This window comes from Zingiber officinale, chromosome 7B (assembly GCF_018446385.1).
Source record: "Zingiber officinale cultivar Zhangliang chromosome 7B, Zo_v1.1, whole genome shotgun sequence".
Taxonomy (NCBI): domain Eukaryota; kingdom Viridiplantae; phylum Streptophyta; class Magnoliopsida; order Zingiberales; family Zingiberaceae; genus Zingiber; species Zingiber officinale.
In genome coordinates, this window is record NC_055999.1 from 71,814,893 (window position 1) to 71,828,953 (window position 14,061).

Here is a 14,061-nt window from a genome sequence, read left to right on the forward strand (position 1 = left end):
GTTTGTATAATGATCTCCAGGATTTCATCATTGGATAAAATTTAGATTTCCATATTTATATCTTAGAGTAATTCATTTAAATAAATAGCATTGGAGCTTGTATCTGCATGAGCTACCTTATTTTACGACCTGCAGTGGTACACGCCTATGCTCATGAATTACAGAAGGCCTTTTTGACCTTCATTCATAAACAGGAATGTGTATTATGCATGGTGACATTTGTGCCACAAAAGGACTTTGTATGTTGATTGTTGTGCTTCACATTTCCATTTCATTCAAACTAATCCTCATTTAAGTTATACCAGCATCAGGTTCTATTGAGCAACATGCTGATGTATGAATTCCTTTTATTTTCAACTCATAATCTTGATATTGGTTCACAGGAAAGTCCAGGTACCATTATTGTTGGTTCACATGTGTGGGTTGAAGATCCTTTTGTGTCATGGATTGATGGAGAGGTTTCACAAATCAGTGGCTATCAGGTCCACGTGCACACAACTAATGGGAAAGTGGTATCTTCACAAATAATTGACATATTATTACAATGTCGTCGATAGTATACTTTGTTTGCATCATTTATTTTAGGACTTGGCATATAGCAACTAGCAGATTGTGTGTATGTTTGAAACTTTGCATTCCATTACTGCTTGGAATTCTAGATTGTTCAATCTGTACAACCAAGTTGGTTCCTCCTTATTTGCTTTTCTGCACTCATGGTTGAATTTAACATAGTAGAAATATGACATTATTACTTATAAATTGGTTTATTTAACTGATCTTTTTTTTGATCTCAAATGAATGTAATGCATCTCATTAAATAACACCTTTGTGAATTGTGATAATCAGACAGTTATGCATATTCCATCTTGGTGTTTCATAATTATTACAATCACTTTATGTTCCTACTATTGTCACCTCCAATCATTGACCTGCTAATATCTCCACTATGTCATTGGGAGATCCTACAGTTCATTTTCTCTTCAATTCTTCAAAGGTTATTTGCAAGTGATATTCATGAACCTTGAAGGTGTAGGATCGAGACATGCTAGAGGGGGATGAATAATACTCATGGTTTTTTCACACTTTTCGGAAAACAGAGAATAACGCAACAAAAATGAAAGAAAGGAAAAAGCAAACAAATGTTGATACTTTTGGTTTACTTGGTTTGGAGCTTTTGACGACTCCTACTCCAAGGCTCGCGATCATCAATCGCATTTGTTGGGTAATCCACTATCAGTTCGAATATTACAAGTATATTGAATTACAACTTTGCATTAAGTAAAATATATCGACAACCTAAGGATCCAAAAAGTCGCGCTTTCGGTCGTCGGAGTCGCGTCGCAGAGTCATAAGATTGTCCTTGAAGCAGTGCACAAGTGAAGGATTGCGAAAATGAGTTGTTTTGAAGCTCTTGCCCGAAGCCTTCTTTTATGGGCTGTTGAAAGCGCCTTCAACACCCTTGAAGGCGCCTCTAACTCGGATCCTTATCCTCGAATCCGTGGAGACGATAACTCCCGCATTCTGCAAATTTTATCCCTTCGAAGGCGTCTTCAAGCTCATAGAAGGCGCCTTCCATCTGGTATCCAAGGCACCTTTAGGCGCTTTGAAGGCACCTCCGCGCCTCTTCCGTGCGGGCCTTCGACCAAGCCACCCGAGGCGCCTCCAACAGCCTCAGAGGTGCCTTGAATACTGTTTTTCCGAGCCTTTTGTGTGCTTTTCACTCCTTGCAAGATACATTAGTTCAAAATACCAAACATACCCTCAAAACAAAGTTAGCACAATAAAATATGAATAATAAATTATTTGACAATCTCTGGACTATCCGATTCTAATTTTCGGATTTCCCAGAAACCTTAAGTCAAACCGATGCCTACTGTCCCTCAACAGGGAATGCGTCCTCACCTACTCCTCTCAGGAGAGTTTACCTTTTGCCATGCCGGTCCTCCAGACCGTCTGGACTTTTACTCAGTGTTCGAGACGTCAGGATTTCATACTGAACATCTGATCCCTGATCCGTCCCGTTTTCCACCTGGTGTCTACGACCCTAGGATTTTCACCTAGAGTCCTCGACTCTAGGATTTCGCCCAACGTCCTCAACCTGCCAAGACTTCGCCCAGTCCCCCGGACTAGGACTTCGTTGCTTAATCGCAGCTAGGACTTTCCTTAACTTAGGGTTACCACCCCTAAGACCTAGGGTTACCTTCCCCTAGGGTTTTCCACATGCCTATAATCCACTAGGACTTTTGCCTAAGAACACTTAGGACTTTCCTGCAAGCTCAATCACACTTATTAGAACACAAGACATCTTAACTTTTGAACCCTTTGTCATAATCAAAACTCAGGTTCGATCATCTGGTGCTCCCTGCACCAACAATCTCCCCCTTTTTTATTATGACAAGTTGATTCAAAAGTTAAGTAAAACATATAGCAAAAAAATGCAACATATAGCAAAAGTTAAGAGATTCATTTATAACGAAAAGAATTAACTTGTTAGCTCTCCCTTAATCCCTTAACTTTCTCTCCCCCTTAACTTTTGAATATTCTCTCTCCTTTTGACATATATCAAAAACAATTTAGGGAGGAAAAAACACTTAATTTTCAAATCTAATATTTTAGCTTTTCAAGTACTTTAAAAAAATACTTTGTCTTTAAAAAATACTTTGGAACAAAACCCTTCTTTTGAGATAGTAGAATTTTTGTTTTGAAAAACTTTGAAAAGGAGAGTGAAAGAAAGAAAAAAAAATCAAATAGGAAGTTTAACATAGCTAAAAACTTGTGAAAAAGCTTTTGAACAATATTTAAGTTTTTAGAAGGAACTTGGCTAAAAAGATAGTTTTTGAAACTTAGGGTACGTTTGGTTTGTGTGTTTTTCATTTTCATTTTCTGAAAAACGCGCGTTTATGAAAAATGATGTTTGGTTTGCATTTTTCATGTCTATTTTCTAAAAAAATAGCTAGCATTTTCTAGAAAAATAGAGAATGACAAAAAGTCGTTTCTGTTTTCTAGAAAACGCACGTTTTCTAGAAAATGAAAATGAAAAACGTGCAAACCAAACGCACCCTTAGTTTTTTAAAAATTTACTGCTTTTAATTTAACAAAAACTTAGCCTTTTTTAAAGCCTTGAAAGAAAATTTTTAAAGGATACCTAAAGGTTTTGAGAAAAGAACTTAGCTTTTTCTTTAATAAAAAAACTTGGCTAAATTCTTAGATTTAAAAAACTTTGTCGAGTACTTAGCTTTTGAGAATTTTCATAAAAACTTAATTAAAAATACTTTTCAAAAACTTATTTTTCCAGATATAAAAATATTTAAACTGCTTTTTCAAAAATATTTAAGGTTATTATTTTTTAAAAATAGTTAAACTTTCAAAAATAGTTAAACCAAAAAAAACTTAACTTCCTTTTGAAAAATATTTTGACATTTGAAACTAACTTAATTCCCTTTTTCTCCCTCTTGATTAATGCCCAAAGAAAAATTACGTAACTCATTTAAGTTTGGGAATTCTAGGGTCTAACCATAAAAAATTAAGAACATATTAAAAATAATTATTTATTTTCCTGATTTTCCATCTCACCTTTCTAAGTTGTCAAACATGTTAAGCTTATGAGTTTGTGTGAGATGGAGTTAGGTTAATTTTAAAGTTGATTTTGAATTTTGAAAATTATTAAGTCTAAATTTTCAAAATATTTAAGTTTGAATTTGTATAAAGTATTTTAAGTTTGAGTTTGAAAATAATTAAGTTTGAATTTTTCAGAATATTTATGTTTGAATAATTAAATTTTAAAATTTGAAACTATTAATTAATATTTAAAAATAATTAATTTTGAAATTAATTGAAATTAATTAAAATTTTGAAATTAATTAAGGTTTTGAAATTAATTAACATTTGAAAGTCAATATGAACTTGAAATTAATTAACATTTGAAAGTCAATATGATCTTGAAATTTATTAACATTTCGAAATTAATTAAGATTTTAAAATTAATTTTGAATTTGAATTAGGTTAGACTAATTCTCAATTTAAACCTAAATCCATCTCACCCTTTTCTAAATTATCAATCAGAGAACTTGTTAGTACCCCAAGGTAGTTTTGATGTGATCAACAAAGTCAGGTTAGGTCCTGTTGGTTTTTAATCCCTATGTCTAAGTGTGCAGGAACTTAGGAGAACAGGAAGTCAAGCGAAGGACGTAGCTAGCAAGAAGGACGGCACGGGAGAGAACCGACGGGCTCGGTGCATCGGAGGGATGAGATGCTGCGGAAGAGTACGCTGGCTGATAAGAAGGAGGCGCGCGACATTTTTCGAGGAACGAGAAGTCGGAGCGGAAGACTGCTCGAAGGCCGGAAAATGGGTTCGGGTGAGCCTTATTCCAGATAGTCGAAATCACCCAAGCAAGCGGAGCCTGAGCGAAAGACCCGGACCCAAGCGAGCGAAGCCGAAGCAAGAACCCGGACCAAACAAGTTAACATAAGGTTAACTTTGGTCGGGGTGCTCGGACCTGGTCTGGGCGGCCGGACCATGAAAATTATCCAGATCGCGTCAAACGCGATCTGTCGCGACGGGAATAAAATTTTATCCCCCTCCAGGCACCTGGAACCCTTCCAGGCGCCCTGACCAGGGCTATAAATACAGCCCTAGTTCCAGAAGCTTAGACAAAACACTTATAAACAATTTCCTTTGTCTAGCTTTGCATTTTGAGTGCTTTAACTGCTGTAAGGCTTCTTCGCCTAAAAGAGACTTGATAGTAAGCTTTAACTTTCTTGGATTAACAACCTCCCCGGTTGTAACCAAGTAAACCTCGTTGTGCCTCTTCTCTCTAGTTTCTTATTTAATTTATGCAAGTGTTAGTTTAATTAAGCTATAACATTAGAGGAAGGTTCGTGTTATTTTTGCAGAGTTATTTACTCCCTTTAGCCGGCCGCCAAGGGTCCTACAATTGGTATCAAAGCGAGGTTCGCTTCAGGAGGACTAACTATCGGACGAAACACACGAGATGGCGGGACCGAGCATCAATCCACCGAAGTTTGAGGGGGAATTCGCGAGCTGGAAGAAAAAAATGGAGGTATTTTTTAAAATAGATTTTGAATTATTAATAATTATGAAATATGGTTTTGTAGTCGCGAAAGACAAAGAAGAATACCAGTGGACAAAGAAGGAGCAAGCCGACTTCGTGACAAACGACAGAGCAGAGTTTCATCTGCTTAGCATTTTACCACCTTAAGAAGTCAACTGTATCGAAGCCTATAAGTCAGCCAAGGAACTCTGAGAGAAATTCTTGGAACTACATGAAGGGACCTCGGAGGCAAAACTAGCAAGACGAGACTTGCTCCAGAACCTCATCAGCAACCCCCGATTAGAAGAAGGCGAAGCCATCGCACACCTCCACTCAAGAATCAAGGAACTCATCACCGGATTCACGAATCTCGGAGAAAAGGTAAGCAACTGAGATTCTTGAAATGAGCTATTAAGGTACGCGCTTAACGCATTTCCTAGAACTACTGAATGAGCATCATTAGTAGATGCTTATTATATATCTAAGGATCTAGAATCAAGTACTTACAAGAAATGTTTTCAACTTTTGAAGTCCATGAAACGAGATGTGCAGATTTGAAAAAGGAGCCAAAGCACAATATTGCCTTAAAGGCAAAGATGGACGAATGAGATTCTGAATCTTCTCTCGAGGACGATGAAATGACATTCATGGTAAGTAGATTTAAAAAATTATTTAAATCTTAAAGATTTAATCAAGTGCAGGGTACAAAAAGGAAAAGAAAGGTAAAGTGCTACCACTGCAATGAAGAAGGGCACGTGAAAGATAACAGCCCAAAATTGAATAACAAGGACAAGAACAAGGAAAAGAATAAGAAGGCAGCCAGAACGAGCATAAAACTCTAAAGGCGACATGGGACGAAATGTCGTCCAAATCAGAGATCGAAGTAATCATCGGACTTGCACTAGTGGCAAGTCACCAAGAAGACGAAGACGAAGACGAAGCAACCTCGTCTGAATGAGCATCGATGAAGGGGGAGTGACATCGGAAGAAAGCAACACTTCAGGGGGAGCTTCAGAATGTGGGATCGACAAGGTAAGTCAGGTATGGTCTCTTACTCTTGACAAGTTATTTCAGTTTATAAAACTATTATCGAAAAATTGTTGTAAATTAGAAAAAGAAAATAAAGAGTTAAAATCCAATCAACCTTAGCTATATCTTGTCGATTAGAAGATCTCGACAAGATTAAAACTGAAAATAAAAAATTGAAAATTGAGAATACAAATTTAAAGGATCAAATAGAAAACTTAAAAAATCTGCATGTATAAATTTGTCTGCTTCATTTTTTAAGAACTATAAAGGATTAAATTGGCAATTTAGATATTACAAAGGGAAAATTAGAAAATTATCTAGAAAATATATTCCTCGGAAATTTTTAATTAACTCAGTAGGAAAGAACCTATATTGGGTTCCAAAAACATGTTTAAGTTAATTATTTTTTTTTTGGGCTTTCAGAGATATAGTTAAATATTTAATTTCTTTAAAAGGCTTTGTCTAGAAAGTGGTTGTTGTTCCAATATCCAAGAAAACCTAATGTCTCACCACAGCTTGGAAGCCAATTACTGAAATAAAATATTTAATTGACTAACTGTGAAACATTTAATCAATTTAACTTATGCTTTAAATAGTTTGTCAAAATTTTTGTTAGAAAAATTCTGATCGTTAAAATTTATTTAACAAAAATCATATTTGTTAGAGTTATTTTAGCAAATTTATTTTTTTAGACTTTATCTAAACAATCCGTTAGAAAATTTTCTATGAATTAGTTATCCAAATACAAAACTTTTAAAAATTTGTTTAAAATTCAACTTTTTGTGAATTTTTTTTTGATTTTTTCCTTAGACTTTAAGATTAGATCTTCCAAAATCATTTTAAAAGTACCTTATTTAATGTGATCAAAGGGAGAAAAGGAAAGATTAAGTCTAAGGGAGGGTAAATTTAATTTTTTTCACATTATTGAGTTGAAAATTTATTACCTTGTTATTATTTCTTTATATTTCTTTACTCTAACTTAACTTGGGTTGTTCACATCAAAAAAGGGGAGATTGTTAGTACCCCAAGGTAGTTTTGATGTCTCAACCAAGTCAGGTTAGGTTCTATTGGTTTTTAACCCCTGTGTCTAAGTGTGTAGAAACTTAGGAGTATAGGAAGTCGAGCGAAAGACGCAGCTAGTGAGAAGGATGGCACGAGAGAGAGAGTTGACAGGCTCGGTGCATCCGAGGGACGAGATGCTGCGGAAGAGTATGCTGGCGGACGAGAAGGAGACGCATTGCGTTTTCCAAGGAAATAGAAGCCGGAGCGAAAGATTGCTCAAAGGCCAGAAAATGAGTTCGGGTGAGCCTTATTCCGAATGATCGAAATCACCCAAGCAAATGAGCCAGAGCCGGAGCGGAAGACTCGGACCAAAGCGAGCGCAGCCGGAGCAAGAACCTAGACTAAACAAGTTAACATAAGGTTAACTTTGGTCCGGGCGCTCGGACCATGAAAACTATCCAGATCGCGTCAAACACGATCCGTTGCGAAAGGAATAAAATTTTACCCCCCTCTAGGCACCTGAAACCCTTCCAGGTGACCCGACCAGGGCTATAAATATAGCCTTCGTCCCAGAAGTTTAGATAGAACACTTGTAAACAATTTCCTTTGTTTAGATTTGCATTTTGAGTGCTTTAACTGCTTCTCCACCTAAAAGAGACTTTGATAGTGAGCTTCAACTTCCTTAGATTAACAACCTCCCCGGTTTTTATAAAGTAAACCTCGTTATGCCTCTTCTTTCTAGTTTTTTATTTAATTTATGCAAGTGTTAGTTTAATTAGGTTATAATGTTCAAGGAAGGTTCGTGTTATTTTTGCAGGGCTATTCACCCCCTTTAGTCGGCCGCCAAGGGTTCTACAGAACCTTATGGGTTTTGTAAGATGGTTTAATTTTATCTTCAATTTTAATTAAAATCTAAGGATTGATTTACATTTGAGTTAGACTGTGGTTTAACAGTTAGTCAATTAAACATTCATTTCAATAATTGGCTTCCAGGCTATGGCGAGGCACTAAGCCTTCTTGGATATTGGAACAACAACCACTTCTAGACAAAGTCTTTTAAAGAAATTAAATATTTAATTTTCTTTTTGAAAATCCTTGGTCTAACTAAATAAGTGTCGATCAAGCCTAAGTCCTTATCTATTCTAATCTAAGCATGTATAAGAAAAAAAGTAGTAAATCAAGCATCGATCAAGTTTATTAATAAAGATGGTCTTTCTATTGGCTCCCTCGGATCATAACCTTGATAAGGTCTATCGAGGTAGTGGATTTAATCCTTGGGAATCCAATATTGACCAAGTCCAACTTGATTTGTCTGGTTAGACTTGGGGACCCATGCTTGGACTAGGTTCTTAGTTGATTGATTCACTAACGATAGGTATGATCTGAATTTTTTTTGGCCTTATATCTGAGTCTGGATTGATTGTATATTGCCCTTTGTTTTCCAAGAATTAGATCAAGGTTCTTGGAACCCAAAGTGAACCATTCCAATGAGTCCTTGAGTTCTTTGACTTGAGTTTTTAAATTAGAATTCTCTTCCTCAAGTTGTTGGACTTGAGTTGAGGTTCCATCTTGAACTTGTTTGGTCAAAGAGCTTAGGTTAATCTCCTCCTTAAGGGATTCAATCTCCTTTTGGAGTGACTTGACCCGGATATTAGACTTAGCTAATTTTCTTAATAAGTATTGAATTAAATTTTGTAATTCATCTACTTAAGTACCAGTGATCAAAGAACTTACAATGTTGTTTGGCCCTTCGGAAATAGATATGGATTCGTGGCTTCTTTTGGACTCATTTTCTGATTCAGCTCCGGTTTCGGACTCAGACTCGGTTTCGACAATGTACGCTTGTGCTGGTAGAACAACGAAGCTTGCTTGCTTGTGTTCTTCGTCCGAGACTTCCGAGGATTCAGACCACGTTGCTTTCAAGGCCTTCCTTCTTCTTTGCTTCTAGTTTGGACATTCAGGCTTGATATGTCCCTTCTTGTTGTAGTCGTAGCAGGTGACTTCGGACTTGGCCTTCGTATTCGATTAAGTCACCTTCTTCTTTTTTTACATTTTTCCTACCAGTTTCAAGAGCTCGACAGTATTTTCGTCATCATCTTCTGAGTCTGATTCGTCTTCGGGCTCGGGTTCGGTTCGGTGCTTGATTTTTGGTTCCTAGGTTCTACTTGTACCTGCAACCAAAGCAATACCTTTCTCTACCGGTAGTGCATTAGTCTGTTCATGAAGTTCAAATTTCGAAAATAGCTCGTCTAATTTAATTAATGAAAGATCTTTAGATACTTTGTAAGCATCTACCATGGATGCTCATAAAGTATTCCTTGGAAAAACATTAAGTGCGTACCTCATAATGTCACGGTTTCCCATTTTTTGCCTGATTGCATGGAGGCTGTTGAGTAGATCTTGGATTCGAGCATGTAGTTGACATGCTGATTTGCCATCCTGCATTTTGATGTTATACAATTTATTAAAAATTAAATCTCTCTCACTTACCTTAGTGTCGGAGGTGTCCTCGTGCAGTTTGATTAGTTTTTGTCATAACTCCTTGGTGCTGTTGAAGGGGCCGACCCGGTTCAGCTCTGCTTTAGTTAAGCCGCATTGAAGAGTCTGGGTTGCCTTTGCATCGGCTTCAATCTTTTTATAGGTTGGTGCGTCCCATTTGTCGAGGGAACGAGAGCTCCGTCTTCGGTGGGATATGTGAATCTCGTCTGGATAATTATCCACATTTCCACCTGCGTTTTGAGGTGATACTCTATTCGGTTCTTCCGGTAGCCAAAATCCTCACCGGAGAATAGTGGTGGTCTTGCAATGTTGTAGCCTTCTTGGTGGACCATTTAGAAACAGACTCTTGCAAAAATAAAAACGATGAAACTTGTTCCAAGACTTAGTCTTGGATTAGTAGTGTCGTAGGAAAATAAGGTAATAAATCGGCTTGAATGGTGTTGTACCAATTTCGAAAAAAAAATCGACGATTCAACAAATTTGTCAAGAGAGGTTATTAGACCAATCCTGACTTATAGTAAAAATTTGAAAACAGAAAAAAGGCATAAGAATTTTATTTTAAAAGAAAATGAATGAAAAAGCGACGAAAAAAATACTCGAACGATAGTTGTACCTATTCAGAGTGGCCCTCTCTAATACCAATTATAGGATCGAGACATGTTAGAGGGGGGAGTGAATAACACTCGTAACTTTTTCACACTTTTCGGAAAACAGAGACTAACGCAGCGAACATGAAAGAAAGGAAAAAGCAAACAAATGCTGATACTTTTGGTTTACTTGGTTCGGAGCCTTTAACGACTTCTACTCCAAGGCCCGCGATCGTTGATTGCTTTTGTTGGGTAATCCACTATCAGTTCGAATATTACAAGTATAAATTATAACTTTGCATTAAATAAAATATACCGACAACTTAAAGATCTGGAAAGTCGTGCTTTCGATCATCGGAGTTGCGTCGCGGGGTCGCGTCACAGAGTCGTAGAATCGTCCTTAAAGCAATGCACAAGTGAAGGATTGCGAGAATGAGTTGTTTTGAAGCTCTTACCCGAAGTCTTCTTTTATGGGCTGTTGAAGGCGCCTTCAACCCCCTTGAAGGCTCCTCCAGCTCGAATCCTTATCCCCGAATCCGTAGAGACGATAACTCTTGCATTCTACGAATTTTATCCCTTCGAAGACGCCTTCAAGCTCATGGAAGGTGCCTTCCATCCGGTATCCAAGGTGCCTTCAGGGGCTTCGAAGGCGCCTCCGCGCCTCTTCCGAGCGGGCCTTTGGCCAAGCCACCCGAGGCGCCTCCAACAACCTCGGAGGCGCCTTGAACACTGTTCATCTGAGCCTTTTGTGTGCTTTTCACTTCTTGTAAGATACATTGTCCAAAATACTAAACATACCCTGCAAAACAAAGTTAGCACAATAAAATATAAATAATAAATTATTTGACAGTCTCCGGACTATCCGTTTTTGACTTTCGGATTTCCCGGAAACCCTAGGTCGAATCGACGCCTACTGTTCCCTCAACGGGAACACGTCGCGTCCTCACCTACTCCTCTCAAGCGAGTTTACCTTTTGCTAGGTCGACCCTCCAGACCATCTGGACTTTTGCTTAGCGTTCGAGATGTCAGGATTTCGTGCTGAACGTCCGATCCTTGATCCGTCTAGTCTTCCACTTGGTGTCTGCGACCCCCAGGATTTTCACCTAGAGTTCTCAACTCTAGGATTTCATCCAACGTCCTCGACCCGCCAAGACTTTGCCCAGTCCCCGGACCAGGACTTCATTACCTAACCGCAGCTAGAACTTTCCTTAACCTAGGGTTATCACCCCTAGAACCTAGGGTTACCTCCCCCTAGGGTTTTTCACCTGCCTAGAATCCACTAGGACTTTTGCCTAAGAACGCTTAGGACTTTCTTGCAAGCTCAGTCACACTTGTTAGATCACAAGACATCTTATCTTTTGAACTCTTTGCCATAATAAAAAATCAGGTTCAATCATCTGGTGCTCCCTGCACCAACAGAAGGTGCAAGGAAGAGTTTAGATATCTCAGATCTACAGTTAAACAAGGAGATATTGATGAACATATCATGAGCATTTGAAACGAAGATCTTTTGAAGCCTTGTATAATAGGCCTTAGTATAAAATAGCTATGTTTTTTTACCCTAATATTAAGTTGGTGAAAACGTTAATATAAGGTGTGGCAATATAAAGACATAGTTACATCATTGTCAATTTAGTTAATGGTGAGAGAGTATCAATATAACCAACATAATTACTTGAGTTTATCTTTTTTCTACAAGTATTTAAGTCAATTTATATTCCCTCAACAATAATATTTAGAAGTGCATACTTACTGAAAGCCAACTATTTAACTTTCCAGCTGGTCAATGCTGCATCCAATATTCTAGACTCTAGTAGAAAAGTTAATGAGTTCTTTCATCTAGGTTGGTGATAACAAAAATTGTTGATGTCAAAAAGGACTCTTCCTATGACTACATTATCATCTATTGTATTGGTTTGCAGTCAAGCTACCTTGACCATCTCCCGTTGATCCAAATAATCTACCAATCAAAGGCTTCCTTGTGGACTAACCACATTGTAGAAGGTGAGGTCAGACAAAACCTTGCTAATGAGATGGTTCCCAGTAGGAGTGTGTGGAAGGACACAAAATGTTGTAACATTGACATTACTAAATATAGATGATAATGGACCAGTTCAACTATTTGCTCTCTGACTACATGCCTAGATACTATTTCATTTAACATATAATCTATAGGCCTCAATCATTGATATCTTTCTTAAATAATGTAATCCTTTGCTTTATTTTGGCAAAAGGTTGTGGCAAATCTGTTGAAGGTGTTTCCAAAAGATACAGAAGCTCCACCTGCAGGAGTAGATGACATGATAAAGTTATCATATTTGCATGAACCTGGTGTCTTGCAAAACCTTGCCACACGCTATGAGCTTAATGAAATATATGTAAGAAATGTCTCATATGTATTACAGTTGTCGCGCTATTGACTTAAAAAATGATCACAGGAATTCTTTGTAAATCTTCTGAAATTCCCAGACATACACTGGTAATATCCTGATTGCAGTAAACCCCTTCCAAAGGTTGCCACATCTTGAGGATATGCATATGATGGAACAATATAAAGGAGCAGCACTTGGCGAGCTAAGCCCACATGTTTTTGCAATTGCTGATGTTGCATTCAGGTGAACTTAATACTGGTAAATTATTGTACAAGTTGCTAGATTTTCTCCCTTAGCATGAGGTGTATCATAAGGAAACAGGGCAATGATTAATGAAGGAAGAAACAACTCCATATTGGTCAGTGGAGAAAGTGGAGCGGGTAAAACTGAAACGACAAAGTTGCTTATGCAATATCTGGCATACTTAGGTAGACGATCTGGAATTGAAGGGCGGACGGTTGAACAACAAGTTCTAGAAGTAAGACAAGATTGAGCCAGTTCTCACATTGAATTATTTAATACTTGAAGAATTTGCTTCCCTCTTCTTCTTAAATAAAAATAAATCTTAGCATTCAGTTTGTATTAATCTGTTATGTATTTACTAGTCTAATCCAGTTCTTGAAGCTTTTGGGAATGCCAAAACAGTACGAAACAACAACTCAAGGTACATGTTTCTTTGTTGTTATTTTAATCTTTGGAAAGCTAAGCTTAACCTAACTGTTACATATGTAATTCCTGTTCATGACGTCGCAAACAAGTCGATTTGGTAAATTTGTTGAGATTCAATTTGATGAAAATGGGAGGATCTCTGGAGCTGCTATTAGAACTTACTTGCTTGAAAAATCTCGTGTATGCCAAATCAATGATCCTGAGAGAAATTACCATTGCTTTTACCTTCTATGTGCTGCTCCTCATAAGGTGGCTTAATGTCTGATTCTTGACTGTTCCTTTCATGCAGGCATTAACCTTGTTAATGCTTTGTCAATTGATAATCAGACTGGATAAATCACATCTACTTGTATTGCATAGCAGGATATTGAGAAATATAAGTTGGAGAGTCCTAAGTCATTCAATTATTTAAACCAATCCAGTTGTTTTCAATTGGATGGCGTGGATGATGCTGAAGATTATCTAGCAACTAGAAAGGCCATGGATATAATTGGCATAAGTGTGGAGGAACAGGTGCAGTTATTTTGTTAGTTGTTTTATGCTCCTTTTTTATTATGATTATTTCTGTTTAGAAAACAACAATACAACTTTTCTTTCTTCGTTTCTTAGTGATATCATAATTTATCGTGAGAAGAGTTATTTTCTCTGAATGTTTCTTCAGGAGGCAATCTTCAGGGTTGTGGCTGCCATCCTTCATCTCGGGAACATTGATTTTGCAAAGGGAGCAGAAATAGATTCAGCAGTTATTAAGAATGATAAATCGAACTTTCACCTAAGCACGGCAGCTGAACTTCTCATGTATGGTTAAACTTTCTGCTTATGTAATACTCAAAAGACAAAACATTTCTAACC

At 37.4% G+C, this 14,061-nt stretch overlaps 1 protein-coding gene across 1 annotated transcript in view; it reads left to right on the forward strand.

Annotated features, from left to right (window-relative positions):
- Nucleotides 1–12,453: 12,453 nt before the first annotated feature.
- LOC122004428 (myosin-17-like) overlaps nt 12,454–14,061 on the forward strand; it is a 32,930-nt gene continuing 31,322 nt past the window's right edge. The window contains exons 1-7 of the mRNA XM_042559318.1: nt 12,454–12,546; nt 12,638–12,783; nt 12,862–13,018; nt 13,146–13,204; nt 13,299–13,458; nt 13,573–13,722; nt 13,871–14,007. Coding sequence (XP_042415252.1) covers nt 12,469–12,546; nt 12,638–12,783; nt 12,862–13,018; nt 13,146–13,204; nt 13,299–13,458; nt 13,573–13,722; nt 13,871–14,007 — 887 coding nt within the window. The 5' untranslated portion in view covers nt 12,454–12,468. The remainder of the gene's footprint in view (nt 12,547–12,637; nt 12,784–12,861; nt 13,019–13,145; nt 13,205–13,298; nt 13,459–13,572; nt 13,723–13,870; nt 14,008–14,061) is intronic.